Raw genomic sequence first — 14990 nt, forward strand, 5'->3', positions numbered from 1 at the left:
CTTTGAAATTGTTATGAATATTTTGCGCTTCTTGTCTATTTCTTGTTTTCCTAAGCCTATGAACCAAGTTACTGAACCAGTAAGTTCAGGTTTTTTTTTTTTATTTTTTGCAGGTCTGGGGATGGAACCCAGGGGCATTTGACCTCTGAGCTTCACCCCTTGCCCTATTTTTCATTCTTTATTTTGAAACAGGGTCTCACTGAGTTGCAGAGGGCCTCACTAACTAGCTGAGGCTGTCAGTGAACCATGATCCTCAGGCCTTAGCCTCCCGAATGCTGGGATTACAAGCGTGAGCCACCACGCCTGGCTAAGTTCAGGGTTTTATTTTTGTTTTATTTTTTATTTTTTATTTTTTTTAGGAAAGAAAAAACTTTCTTTAATGACATATGACATGGTTTTTGCATAGATAATCCTAAAGAATCTTTCACCATGGCAAGAATTAATAAGCAAATTTTGCAAAGTAGAAGGATACAGTCAATAAAGAATGTAAAATTTAATATAAAAATGACATCATTACAAACAAAAGAAAAGCCAAGAGCAGTGTTTCACACCTATAATCTCAGTACTTAGGAAGCTGAAATAGTAGAATCCCAGGTTTGAAGTCAGCCTCAGCAAACTAGGGAGTCTCTCAGCAATTTAGCAAGGCTTATTTCAGAATTAAAAATAAAACAGGGCTGGGGGATGTATCTCAGATGTAGAATGGCCCTGGGTTGAATCCCCATAAGTTAATAAATAACCAAAATGCTTAAGAATTGGTTAAAAAAATTGGATATAAGATCTTTATTTTGAAAATGACAAAATATTAATGATAGAAATTATAGAAGTTTTTTGTGGGACTAGGGACTGAACCCAGGTGGGCCCTACCTCTTAAGATATACCGCCAACCTTAATTTTTATTTTGAAACATAGTCCCCCTAAATTGCCATGCACTGGCCTTGAATCTGTGATTCTTCTATATCAGCCTTCTAAGTACTGGGAGTATAGGCATGAGCCACTGTGCCCATCTAGAAGATTGTAATAAATGGAATTATATGCATTGTTCATGGATTAAAAGTCTCAGTTGTGATCTGACGTCAATTTTTTCTTACCATTTCTAGGTTATATAGATTCCTAAATCCTAATTTCAGAAGACATTTTTGTAGACATTGTTATTTTTTTAACAATTTTTTTATTGAACATAAATAGTATACATTTAAACTATATTTGGTGCCCTCTCCCCCCCGCCCCCGTTTTCCCTTCCCCCCTCCCACCAATGGTTGTCTAGGTTAAACATGTCGTATTCATAATTTTACACATGTTCAGATGTAGACCCTCATTAATCAAGATCAGCCTTCCTCCTCTCCTATCTTTCCATTCAAACTTTGCTGGTATTTCCCCTCCATTATCTGGAGTCCCACTGGTATCCTCTGTGTTTCCTAGTTTGGGCATATTAGAGGAAACATATGTACCTTCTCCTTCTGTGCTTGGCTGATTTCGCTTAACATAATGTTCTCCAGGGCTTTCCATCTTCTTGCAAATGATATAATTTTGTTCTTTTTTATGGCTGAATAGAATTCCATTGTGTGTATTTCCCAGAGTTTTGCTATCCATTCATCTGTTGATGGAGATCTGGGTTGGTTCCATATTTTGGCTATTACAAATTGTGCTGCTATGAACATGGGTATGCATATGTTGCTGTATTTCTCTGAATTCAACCCCTTTGGAAAGATACCCAGGAGTGGTATAGCTGGATCATATGGTGGATCTATTCCCACCTTTCTTAGGAATCTCCACACAGATCTCCATAGTGGCTGAACTAGTTTGCATTCCACCAACAGTGTAAAAGAGTTCCTCTTTCCCCACATCCTCGCCAGTATTTGTTGTTGTTTGATTTCTTTATGCTTGCCACTCTGACTGGGGTTAGATGGAATCTCAGTGTAGTTTTGATTTGCATCTCCCTGATGGCCAGTGATGAAGAACATCTTTTCATGTATCTATTGGCCCTTTGTATCTCTTCTTTTGTGAAGTGTCTATTTAGTTCAGTTGCCCATTTCTTGATTGGGTTGTTTTGCTAGTGTAGAGTCTTTTGAGCTCTTTGTATATTCTGGATATTAGCACCCTATCAGAATGGTGGCTGGTAAAAATCCTTTCCCATTCTGTAGGCTTCCTCTTTAGGTTATTGATAGTTTCCTTTGATGAGAAAAAAACTTTTTAGTTTGATGTTATCCCACTTGTTTATTCTTGCTTTAATTTCCTGAGCTTTGGGGGTTTTGTTGAGAAAGTTACTGCCTGTGCCAATATGTTGTAGTGTTGAACCTATGTTCTCCTCTACTAACTTCACAGTCTCAGGTCTAATTTCTAAGTCTTTGATCCATTTTGAGTTGATTCCTGTGTTTGGTGAGATATAGGGGTTTAGATTCATCTTTTTACAAATGGTTAGCCAGTTCTCCCAGCACCACTTGTTGAAAAGGCTGTCTTTTCTCCAGCATATGTGTTTGGCCCCTTTGTCAAAGATTAATTGACTAAAGATGTGTGGATTTGTTTCTGTATCTTCTATTCTAATCCACTGGTCAGTATATCTGTTTTTGTGCCAGTACCATGCTGTTTTTACTACTATTGCTCTATAGTATAGTTTGAAGTCTGGGATTGTAATGCCTCCTGCATGTTTCTTATTGTTGAGAATTGCTTTGGCTATTCTAGGTCTTTTCTTTCTCCATATGAAGTTCATGATTGATTTTTCTAGGCAGAATAAATATCATCAAAATGGCCATTCTGCCAAAACTGATCTATAGGTTCAATGCAATTCCCATTAAAATACCAGTGACATTCTTTAGAGACCTAGAAAAGTTCAGGGTTTTATTTTTTTATTTTATTTTATTTTTGCTGGTACTGGGGTTCCTGGAAGCCCTTCTACCTCCGGGCTACACTCCCAGACCTATTTTTTACAATTTTTATTTGGAAACAGGGTCTCCTAAGCCAGCACGCGCGGCTGGCTTCGAACCTGCGCGATCTTCCTGTCTCTGCCTCCCAAACGCAGGGATTACAAGCGTGCGCCACCACCACGCCCGGCAAGTTCAGGGTTTTAAAGAAAAAAAAGTTATGGTTTCCTTCTGCAGAATCATCTTCACCATTCTGATCCAGAGCCTTTTTTTTTTTTTTTTTTTGCAGCACTAGGATGGAACCCAGTGACATTCAACCTCTGAGCTATACCCCCAGCCCTATTTTTTTTATTCTTTATTTTGAAACAGGGTCTCACTAAGTTGCGGAGGACCTCATTAAGTAGCTGAGGCTGTCCGCGAACCGCGATCCTCTGGTCTCAGTGTCCCGAATGCAAGGATTACAAGCGTGTGCCACCACGCCTGGCTCTTTATTCTTTAATTTGAAACAAGGTCTCACTAAGTTGCAGATAGCCTCACTAAGTAGCTGAGGCTGGCCATGAACCTGTGATCCTCCTGTGTCTCCCAAGTACCGGGATTACAAGTGTGTGGCACCACACTCAGCTCAGAGCCCATTTTCCTTCCATTGGTTCTCTCATCAAGAGGGGCTCGAGAGTGAAGCTGACCAAGACAGGGGAACTGCAGTGTCACCTCCAGTCCCTTCATGAAATTTCACTTAAGCGTGAACTAAAGGAGAACCAAGTCCAGTGTTCCTGTTCCAGATCTTGGGCAAACCTCTTTCTTACATAACAGGAAGATCCCTTTTGATCCAGTAAAAACATGGAGACTCATTTCCTTTCTAGGCATCCACGTGGTGTATGATCTTTCCAGAAAACCAGGGGACAGAGTGGTCCAATTAGATGTTCTTTGCACCAAGTGTCGAGTGCCGAGTTATGAGCCTCTCAGAATGGATGAGATATACAAAGTGACCCTCCCAAGCTACCTGGCCAATGGTGGAGATGGATTCCAGATGATAAAGGAAGAGTTATTAAAACATGACTCTGGTAAGCGTTCATGTCTCTTCTTTACCCCAAAGGGACTCAGGAACAACATAACTGAACTGAGAAGGGGAGCTACTTGTGTCAGGAGGGAAAAGTTGGAAACTCTCCCCTCCCCTGCTTTGCTTCTTGGAAAACAGAAGCAGTGCATTGAGGAATATTATCATGTTCCTCCCACAACACACAAACACATCTGTCCAACCCCAGGGAAAAACCACTTTTAAGTAAGAAATGTTGCTTTAATTTTTTTTTTTTTTTTGCGCCAGGCGTGGCACGCTTGTAATCCCCGTGCTTGGGAGGCGGAGACAGGAGGATCGGATCAATCGTACTGGTTTGGAGCCAGCCTCGCTGACTTAAGAGACCCTGTTTCCAAATAAAAAATATAAACTAGGTCTGGGAGTGTAGCCAGGAGATAGAAGGGCTTCCAGGAACCCCAGTACCACAAAAAAAAAAAAAAAAAAAAATTTTTTTTTTTTTTTTTTTTTTTGCTGGGCGTGGTGGCGCACGCTTGTAATCCCTGCGCTTGGGAGGCGGAGACAGAATGATCGCACAGGTTCAAAGCCAGCCGCGCTGGTTTAAGAGACCCTGTTTCCAAATAAAATATAAAATAGATCTAGGAGTGTAGCCCGGAGGGAGGAGGGTTCCATCCCCAGTACCACCAAAAAAAAAAAAAAAAAAAAAAAAAAAAAAAAAAGAAAAGAAAAGAAAGAGAAAAGGAAAAGAAAATGGTATGTTCTATCTACTTAAATTCAACATATGCATTTCCACTCCTGGGCATATATCCAAAAAAAGTAAGTGCACAAGTCTATCACAGATACATATAATAATATTCAGAGCTGGGCATGGTGGCACACACTTTAATCCAGCATTTGGGAGGCTAAGACAGGAGGATCGAGTTTTTGCAGCCAGCCTCAGCTAGTGAGGCCTTTGCCACTCAGTGAGACCCTGTTTAAAAATAAAGAAAATAGGTGGAGGTGTAGCTTGGAGGTAAAATGCCCCTGGGTTCCATCCCCAATACCACACACACAAAACAAAATTACAAAGGGTTGAGAGTGTATCTTGGAGGTAAAATGTCCTGGGTTGAGCCCCCAGTATCACCTCAATAACAAAAGAAAAAGAGCTGGGCGTGGTGGCGCACACTTGTAATCCCAGTGCTTGGGAGGCAGAAACAGGAAGATCGCGTAGGTTCAAAGCCAGTCTCGCTGGTTTGAGAGACCCTGTTTCCAAATAAAAAAATAAAATAGGTCTGGGAGTGTAACCCAGATGTAGAAGGGTTTCCAGGAACCCCAGTACCACCAAAAAAAAAAAAAAGAAGAAGAAAAAAAAACAGAATTACATTATTTCCTCCCTTTCATCATTAATTGATTTCTTTTTCTGTATTTTTTCCAGGTGACCAAGATATCAATGTGGTTTCTCAATACATCTTAAAAATGAAAGTAATATATCCATCAGTTGAAGGTCGGATCAAGTTTTCTGCAGGAAGTCATTGTCATGGAAACATTTCTTTACTATTTTTCTCATTTTTGTCAGTGATCCTTGTTTTATACCAATAGTCCAAATTTTTCTTTGCCATTAACTGCATTTCTTTCCAAGGGAGATTCAAACCTGGTTCTGTGATGGTGCAGAGTATCCCCGGAGGCTCCCGGAAGCCAAAGCTTAGAGTATTGTGAAAGGAAGAGACTGATATGACTATTTAGGACCAGTGATGTAGTGAACAAACAGAAAATTAAACAAGGCCCTGTCAGGGGAAAGCTAACCACACCTAGTTAATATATCCAAATTTTAACAAAATGTTAAAACATAGAAATAATTTTTCTCCTATTCATCAATTTCTAGTCAATCAAACAACTTGTTTACATAGAACTCTTATTGTTTACAAGGGGGTTTTAAACACACTGTCTCCTTTAATGCCCACAACTTTCTTTGGTGGATAATTCAGGGGTTGTTTTCCTCATTTGACTGAGGAGGAAATAGAAATTCAGAAGGGGTTGACTTCTTCACGGCCACAGGGCTAAAAGCGACAGTCCTAGGTCTTTTGACTTCAAGTTCAATACTCTTTCAACTACAAGTTGTTATTCAGACTGAAACTTAGTAGTCTCTTTTCATAATTATCACTGCCCCAAGCTCATGGGTAACTTTTCTCTATCTCTGGTCTCCAATTTTCTTTCCCGTTTGGGCTCCTGTTGTATCAACAAGTTCAATGGACTAAACACAAGATGGTATTCGCTTCTGTTATCACCATGTGCCTTTGATGAGTCAGCAAACAAACTGTGAAGCAGATAATGGGAAAGGACAGAGGCTGCCGAAGGCAGTGGAGGGGCAGGGGAGAAAGGGAAGAACTGGACTTCAGGAAAGCACTCAGGCATGTGGGAGTTACGGGATTCCATCAGCTTGGCCCGTGCTCTTCTTTCTGACTTGAGGGTGTTATGAGAAGACAACCTTCTAAAATAAGCCGTAACCCCAAACCTGCACCTGTCCCTCCTCAAGATGCCAACACTGCACCTGTTCTAGTCACACCACACGTATCATGGAATATACAAGGTTCTGGAAAGCAGAACCTGATTTCAAGAAGTCATATGCGTAAAGTGTTTGAAGTTACTCTGAAACCAAAGAGTCACTGTAAGTCATTAAGTCCATATATGATAATACCAATGGGAGTGGGCGCCAGCAAATACATGGACTGATGAAACTTTCAATTTGCACCACAGGAACAAATAAATACTTGCTTAAGGTGGTCGTGGGACCAGGTGGGCCTGCTCAGCATCACATCATTAATTCAGTAAGAAATGGAAGACTTCACCTTAAAAACAGTGAGCACACAGCAGCTAGATGTTTGGAGTAGGAGTATATTTGTTCTTGTGTTTACAAATATTAAATACTCTTGATACAAAATACTCTTTTAAATTTCATACCCTTTTTAAAAAGGTAGCTGCAGTAAAATAATGTTCTCAGTTCTGTGAATATAGAGATTAGCTATAAACAAGAAAGTACAAAAGGATAAAGAAAGGTACATTTGGTATATATATATATATAAATTTTTTTTTTTGGTGGTACTGGGGATGGAACCCTTCTACCTCCAGGCTACACTCCCAGACATATATATATATATATATATATATATATATATATATATATATATTTTTTTTTTTTTTTTTTTTTAATTAGGAAACAGGGTCTCTTAAACCAGCGAGGCTGACTTCGAACTTGCACAATCCTCCTGTCTCCGCCTCCGAAGCGCAGGGATTACAAGTGTGCGCCCGGCTATGGGGTATAGTTTTTATGCTTATCTAGTATGTTAGGGTCTTAGTAGAGCACATTTTTTTAAAAGAACATTTTTGTAAGTTTTCTAAATATGTGTATATGTATTGTGCTGTGGTATGAGAACCAACCCTTTGCAATGTAGATTTCCAACAATAAAACTGAATTGTAGATTTCCAATAATAAAAGTAAAGATATGTTCCTTGGTGATTTTTTTTCTTAAATACCTGTAACCCAAGACAATTAGTTAAAAAAAAAAACCTCTTTGATGAGTGATTTTTCACTGTCATTTCTCTTAGTCATAAGCTCCATGCCATCTGCTAACCCTCCCACTCCATGAGGGAAAAAAAAAAAGCATGTAATTTCTCATTAGGAAAAAAATTTTTTAAAAGAAGACAAGTAATTTTCTTGTTTTGATGTACATGATCTAACATAGAAATGATTTGGGGGCCTGTACTTGATTTTCTAAAAATAAAATGTTCAAGTTAGTATTGTAGATTTTAATTAACTTATCTTATTGGTCATATGTCTAAGGATCTTTCTCAAGCATTCGGATATTGCAGTAGGCTGGGGTTTTCTTTTTTTTTTTCTTTTTTTTATTTTGTGGGTCTAGGATGGAATCCAGGGACATTGGATCTCTAAGCTACACCCCCTGCCCTATTTTTTTTTTTTCATTCTTTATTTTGAAGCAGGGTCTCAGTAAGTTGCGGAGGGCCTAAGTAGCTGAGGCTGTTCGCAAACCACAATTCTCGTCTCAGCCTCCGGAATGCTGGGATTACAAGCATGTGCCACCACGCCCGGCTAGGCTGCTTTTGTTATACCTCTATCGGCCACATTAAAACCATTTGGAGTTAACATAAATTAAAAACATTTGGTAATTGTCCTAGTCTGTGTGGCTATGTGACCAAAACAAACAAACAAATAACAACAACAACAAAAAAAACCCCACAGAATGAGTAGCTTATAAACAACAGTTCCAGAGAAGGATGTCTAAGATGTCTGGTGATGGGCCTGCTTCCTAGTTCACAGATGGCACTGACTTGATGTGTACTCAGTGGAGGACACAAGCCAACTTTGATGTCCCTCTTATAAAAAGGCCATCAATTCTATTCATGAAGGCAGCACTTCCAAAAGATACAACCTCCTAACACTTCCTTGTTGGTTATTAGTGACATACTGACTCTTGGGGGATGCAAATAGTCTGACTACACCAGTAGCACCTTCAGCAGTTTGCAACAAAAAGTACACTAGTCTGTTAGAAGACAGTTTAGGCTGCTAATGGCTGTCCTTTAGAAAAAATACTCCTAGCTGGGAACGGTGGCACACACTTGTAATCCCAAGTATTTGGGAGGCTGAGACAGGAGGATCACAGGTTCACAGCCAGCCTCAGCTACTTAATGAGTCCCTCTACAACTTAGTGAGACCCTGTTTCAAAATAAAGAATAGCCAGGCATGGTGGCACACGCTTGTAATCCCCTGTGCTTGGGAGGCTGAGACAGGATCACGCAGGTTTGAAGCCAGCCTCAGCTACCTAGTGAGGTTCTCAGCAACTTAGTGATACCCTGTTTCCAAATAAAATATTAAAAAATAGGGCTGGGAGTATAGCCCAGAGGTAAAAAGCCTCTGGGTTCCACCCCCAGTATCACCACCAAAAAAAAAAAAGAGCCAGGCGTGATGCCGCATGTTTGTAATCCCCGCGCTTGGGAGGCTGAGACAGGAGGATCGCGCAGGTTCAAAGCCAGCCTCTGCTGGCTTAAGAGACCCTGTTTCAAAATAAAAAATATAAAATAGGTCTGGGAGTGTAGCCTGGAGGTAGAAGGGTTCCATCCCCAGTTCCACTATCAATAACAACAACAACAACAATAATAATAATAATAATAATAAAAATAAAAATAAATAAAAATAGGGATGAGGGTGTAGCTCAAAGATAGAATGTCCCTGGGTTCAATCTCCAGTACCGCAAAAAAAAGAAAAGAAAGAAAAAAAAAGTTGTTCCCTTAGGAAGAATCTCATGGATGTATGGCTTGTCAAACAACCATAACTGTTTACCAAAGTTGGGAAAAAAAATGATTTATTAGTATCAGTTTCTTGTGCTGCCATCACGAAGTACCTCAAAGTGGGTGGCTTAAATGACAGAAATGTAATGTCTCATAATTATGAATTCTAGAAGTCCAAGGCCCTGCTAGGCTCATTATTCATTAAAACAGGTGATTGTAAAACCAAAAATGTAAGCAGAGACCATTTCAGAAGGTTATTAGCTACTTTTCAGAATTATCAAGAAGTATGAAGAGCAGGACTATAATCAAGGGAAATGAGACATGGCCCCGGGAGCACCAGATACACAGCCCTGTGCTGCAGGTTCCAGACCTAGGCTGCAGCGCAGTCAGGCTCACCTCCACTGCAGCTGACAGCCACAAAGACCAGCACTATCCTGTGCCTGTGTCCTGCCTCCACCCACATGGCAACACTTAATCGGCTGCTGGTTAAGGCCCAAGGACCTCTTTCATAAAGTCAAAAGCCTGAGTAACAAATGCATTCCAGCCCTGGCTTCCATAGCAGAAGCTCTCTCCCAAGTACCTTAGGGTTCCCCCACAAAGATGCTCTAATTCTGGACAACCAAAATGGCCCCTGTGAATACTCTGAGACTTTTTATTTTGTGTGTGTGGTACTAGGGATAGAACCCAGGGGCAGTCTACCCCTTAGCTGTACCCCTACCCCTATTTTATTCTTTTTATTTTGAAACAAGAGTCTCACTAAGTTGCAGAGGCTGGCTATGAACCTGTGATCCTTCTGGCTCAGCCTCCCAAGTACTGGGTTTACAAATGTGAGCCGTATCTGGCAACTCTGAGATTTCTGATATAAACAAATAAAAAAATTCATGGAATAATGTTAAAACAGAAAACATTACCTTTTGCCTTGAAAATTAGATTGAGTTCTTAAGTTTCTCTCCAACAATGTACACTCACATGTGCTAACCAGATTTTTATGAAAGTCAAAAATGTAGCCAGGTGTGGTGGCACATGTGTGTAATCACAGTACTTGGGAGACTGACACAGTACTGGTTCAAGGACAGCCTCAGCTACTTAGTGAGGCCTTTTGCAACTCAGTGAGATACTGTTTCAAAAAAGAATAAAAAAGCCAGGCATGGAGTGCAGGCTTGTAATCCCCCTGCACTTGGGAGGTGGAGACAGGAGGATAGTGCAGGTTTGAAGCCAGCCTCGCTGGCTTAAGAGACCCTGTTTCCAAATAAAATATAAAATAGGTCCGGGAATGTAGCCCGAAGGTAAAAGGGTTCCATCCCCAGTACCACAAAAAAAAAAAAAAAAAAAAAAAAAAAAAAAAAGCTGGGTGTGGTGGTGGTGGCACACACTTGTAATCCCAGAGCTTGGGAGGCTAAGACAGGAGGATTGCGCAGGTTTGAAGCCAACCTCAGCTACTTAGCGAGGCTCTCAGCAACGTAGTGAGACCCTGTTTCCAAATAAAATAGAAAAATAGTCTGGGCCAGGTGTGATGGCACACGCCTGTAATCCCCGCACTTGGAAGGCTGAGACAGGAGGATCACACAGGTTCGAAGCCAGCCTCAGCTACTTAAGTGAGGCTCTCAGCAACTTAGTCAATAAAATATATTTAAAAAAAAATAGATGTGGGAGTATAGCCTGGAGGTAGAAAGCCCCTGGGTTCCACCTCCAGTACCACAATAAATAAATAAATAAATAAATAATAAAAATTAAAAATAGAGCTGGGGTGTAGCTCGGGGGCAGAATACCCCAGCATCCCTATTATTGCAAAAAAAAAAGATATTTCAGAGTATTCTTTTATAATGAAAAATTTAAAAAATTAAACTTGATATTTTATTTATTTATTTATTTATTTATTTATTTTGTGGTACTGCAGATGAAACCTGAGGCTTCTACCTTCAAGGTACATTCTCAGCCACTTTTTTTTTTTATTCTTTAGTTTGAAACAGGGTCTCATTGAATTGCAAAGGGCCTAAGTAGCTGAGTCTGTCTGTGAATCACCATCCTCCTGTCTCAGCCTCCCAAATGCTGGGATTTCAAGCATGCACCACCACACCTGGCAATTTATTTTATTTCTGTACTGGGGATGAAACTCAGGAGCATTCTACCTCTGAGTTATACCCCCAGACCTATTTTTCATTTTGAAACAGGGTCTCACTAAGTTGCAGAGGCCTCACTAAAGTAGCTGAGGCTGTCCACAAACCACAATCCTATCTCAGTCTCCCAAGTACTGGGATTACAAGTGTGAGCCACCACACCCAGCTCACAAATGTATTTATTACTCTGTTCAACTGTTCTTCATCTAGCCTTGCCTTAACTTGGGAGGCTAAGACTGGAGGACCTCAGCTACTTAGTGAGGCTCTCGGCAACTCAGCAAGACCCTGTTTCCAAGTAAAAAAATGTATCATGTAGCCCAGAAGCAGAAGGCTCCTGGGTTCCATCCCCAGTACCCACCCCAAAACACGCCAGTAACAAATTAATAGATTATAGCTGGGCATGGTGGTGCACCCCTGTAATACCTGTACTTGAGAGGCTGAAATAGGAGGATCACAGGTTCAAGGATGGCCTCAGCAAGTAGTAAAACTCTCATCAACCTAGTGAGACCCTGTTTCCAATAAGAAATAAAATTGGGCTGGGAGTGTAGCATGAATGTAGAATGCCTCTGGGTTCCATCCCCAGTATAACACACAAAAAAGAAATACTAATGGATTGTAAAAATTAACATGGATCCACATCATTTGTGAGAGAAATCATTATTCTACTTAAGACTATTATGAATTATCTTCAACTTCTAATCAATAGAAAAATGGAAACACCTACCTACGAGCACTTGGCACAATTCAACATACCCTCATGCTTCAGTAATGCCATCCTCCACTCCTGTGTCAGCTCACCTGACCATCACAGCCTTACTTATGTGTCAGGGTCCACACAGCTGCATCCCTTACACACTTTCCCTTCACAAGTGATGTGGGACCCACTGATGTCTCTTGACTACAGACTAGCATTACAGAACTTATGCGGAACCCAGTAATGAAAAGGACCTGAAAAACTACAGAAAGTCATCTAAAATACATTTCCTTATAAATGAAATTTTGATGTTGCTAATTTTTTTCAGACTTTTGAGGTACTTTTTAAGTTAACCTCCATATATAATAACTTGGCTACCTTCTCCCAACCTGTGAGAGTTCCTGGAACTTGCCTCCACATGCTGGTTGACACATACTTGTCTAAGGTCTCGGGGCTTCTCTACAATTTCTTCATGTAATCTGAAGAATATTCATCATCACCCCTCCAGTGATATACTAGTTTTCTCCACTGTATATTGTCCCAAAATGGGGATATAGGATTCACTTTCCTCCCAGGAGGAGCTAGTAGGAAGTTGTAGTAGTAAAGCAAAACTCTGAGAAGGGGGCATTATATATACATAAAACACACTCCAAATTCAATGTAAGATATTGATGTTCCTAAGCAGCACTGACCAAACCCTTACCAGAGTCCCTGCCCCAGGTCCCTACTGGGACACAGTGAAGAGAGCCAGGCAGAGTCCTCTGACAGGTCTTCCACTTACACGTAATCTCCTGGTGATCTCACCCAGTTTCACTACTTTACATCTCCATGCTGATGACTATCAAATGTTGAGTCCCCACTGGGATCATTTCCCTGAATCCTAGACTCACAGAGACATCTGCCTATCTGACATCTCTAGCTGGGATGTTTAAAAGGTATCTCAAATATTACATGTCCCAGAATGAATTTGTGATCTTCCCTTTAAAACATGTGCTAGCCCCAACCTTTCTCACTGTGTTTAGTGTACCCTTCATCCTTCTCTATTACATAGGCCAAACCTTGGGGTCATCTCTAGCTGCTTCCTTTTTCTCAAACTTACATCCCATCCACTGGTAAATCCTGTTGTTCAACTTTTAAAAATACCCAGACTTCAACTTCTCAACAACTCCACAAGTACTACCCTGCTCCAAGTCACTGTCATCTCATTTGAATTATTCAACAGAGAGCACTTTCTCTCTACATTTTTTTTTTTTTTTTTTTTTTTTTTGGGTACTGGGGATGGAACCCTTCTACCTCCGGGCTACACTCCCAGACCTATTTTATATTTTATTTGAAAACGGTCTCTTAAGCCAGCAAGGCTGGCTTCGAACCTGTGAGATCCTCCGGTCTCCACTTCCCAAATGCTGGGATTACAAGCCTGCGCCACCACGCCCGGTTTGTTTTTTATTTTAAACCAAGAGCTTGCTGAGTTGATGAGACTTTGCTTCAGGGTAATATACTTTCTAAAAGGAACCAGAGAATAACTGCTCTGAGAAACAAAAGCTTCTTTATAGTGCAACAGTAACAAGAATTAAAGACTAAAGGAATCTAAGTTTGAATTCTATCTTCATAGTTCTCTCTAGCCTCAATATCCTTAAACTTTACTAAAGGCTTAATTTCATAGCTAATCTGAAGATAAAATATGATGCTGTATAAAAAATGCTTGGCAGAGCCAGGCATATTGGCACCTCCTGTAATCCCAGTACTTGGGAGACTGACACAGGAGGATCACAGGTTCAAGGCCAGCCTCAGCTACTTAGTGAGGCCCTCTGCAACTCAGTGAGACCCTGTTTCCAAATAAAGAATAAAATATAGGGCTGTGGGTACAGCTTGGATGTAGAATGTCCTTTGGTTCACTCCCCAGTACTGTAAAAACAAAACAAAAGCTTGGCAAATAACAGAAATTGCATTTTAGTTCCTTTTCCCCTTTATAATGTGAATGATTTGCCAATTTTGTATGAATAGACTGCTAAGTATCAGACTTCCTTTAAATAGAGCCTACCCATTGCTATAGACTGAACTATGTCCCCCCCAAAGTCATACGTTGAAACCATAACTCCCAATGTAACTGTATTTGGAGACAGAGCCTTTCTGGAGGTAATTTAGATTAAGAGGTCATAAGGATGGACCTCTAATCCAACAGGATTGGTGGCCTTGTCAGAAGAGAAAAAGCAAGATTTTTCTCTAAATGCATGCACAAAGAAGTCATGTGATCATATAATAAGAAGGTAGCCAGCAACAAACCAAGGGAATAGGCCTCAGAATGGAACCTACCGTGTTGGCACCTTGATCTTGTGCTTCCAGACTCCAGAATTCTGAGAAACAAATATCTGTTGTATAAGCCATTGAGCCTGTGGTATTTTGTTATGGCAAACCCAAATAGAATAAGACTCTCATAAACTTTTATTTCTCTTCTAAATAAATAATATCACAATTTAAAGAATAGGTGAGGAGTGTATTTAAGAAGCTGTAACACAGGCCGGGCCTGATGGCACACACTTGTAAGCCCCGCGCTTGGGAGGCTGAGACAGGAGGATTGCACAGGTTCGAAGCCAGCCTCAGCTACTTAGTGAGACTCTCAGCAACTTAGTGAGACCCTGTTTCCAAATAAAATATAAAATAGGTCTGGGAGGATAGCCCGGAGATAAAAAGCCCCTGGGTTCCACCCCCAGAACCCCTCCCTCCCCCCCACACACACACAAAAGCTGTAACCTAGCCGGGAGTGGTGGCTTGGGAGGCTGAGACAGGAGGATTACACATGTTCGAAGCCAGCCTCAGCTACTTGGTGAGGCTCTCAATAACTTAGTGAGACTCTGTTTCCAAATAAAGTACAAAAAATGTCTGGGAGTATAGCCTGAAGGTAGATAAGTCCCTGAGTTCCATCCCCCAGTAACACACACACACACACACACACACACACACACACACACACACACACACGAAGCTGTAACATAGCCAGGCATGGTGGCACA

General features: G+C 40.7%; 1 protein-coding gene across 1 annotated transcript in view; it reads left to right on the top strand.

Moving 5' to 3' along the window:
* NT5E (5'-nucleotidase ecto) overlaps nucleotides 1-5466 on the top strand; it is a gene marked incomplete at both ends in the record, with an annotated part of 65974 nt that extends 60508 nt beyond the window's left edge. Inside the window, 2 exons of the mRNA XM_080700608.1 lie at nucleotides 3719-3919; nucleotides 5303-5466. Coding sequence (XP_080556734.1) covers nucleotides 3719-3919; nucleotides 5303-5466 — 365 coding nt within the window. The remainder of the gene's footprint in view (nucleotides 1-3718; nucleotides 3920-5302) is intronic.
* Between the last annotated feature and the right edge of the window lie 9524 nt (nucleotides 5467-14990).

This window comes from Muscardinus avellanarius, assembly GCF_963383645.1.
Source record: "Muscardinus avellanarius genome assembly, chromosome: 8".
In the NCBI taxonomy this organism is placed as follows: Eukaryota; Metazoa; Chordata; class Mammalia; order Rodentia; family Gliridae; genus Muscardinus; species Muscardinus avellanarius.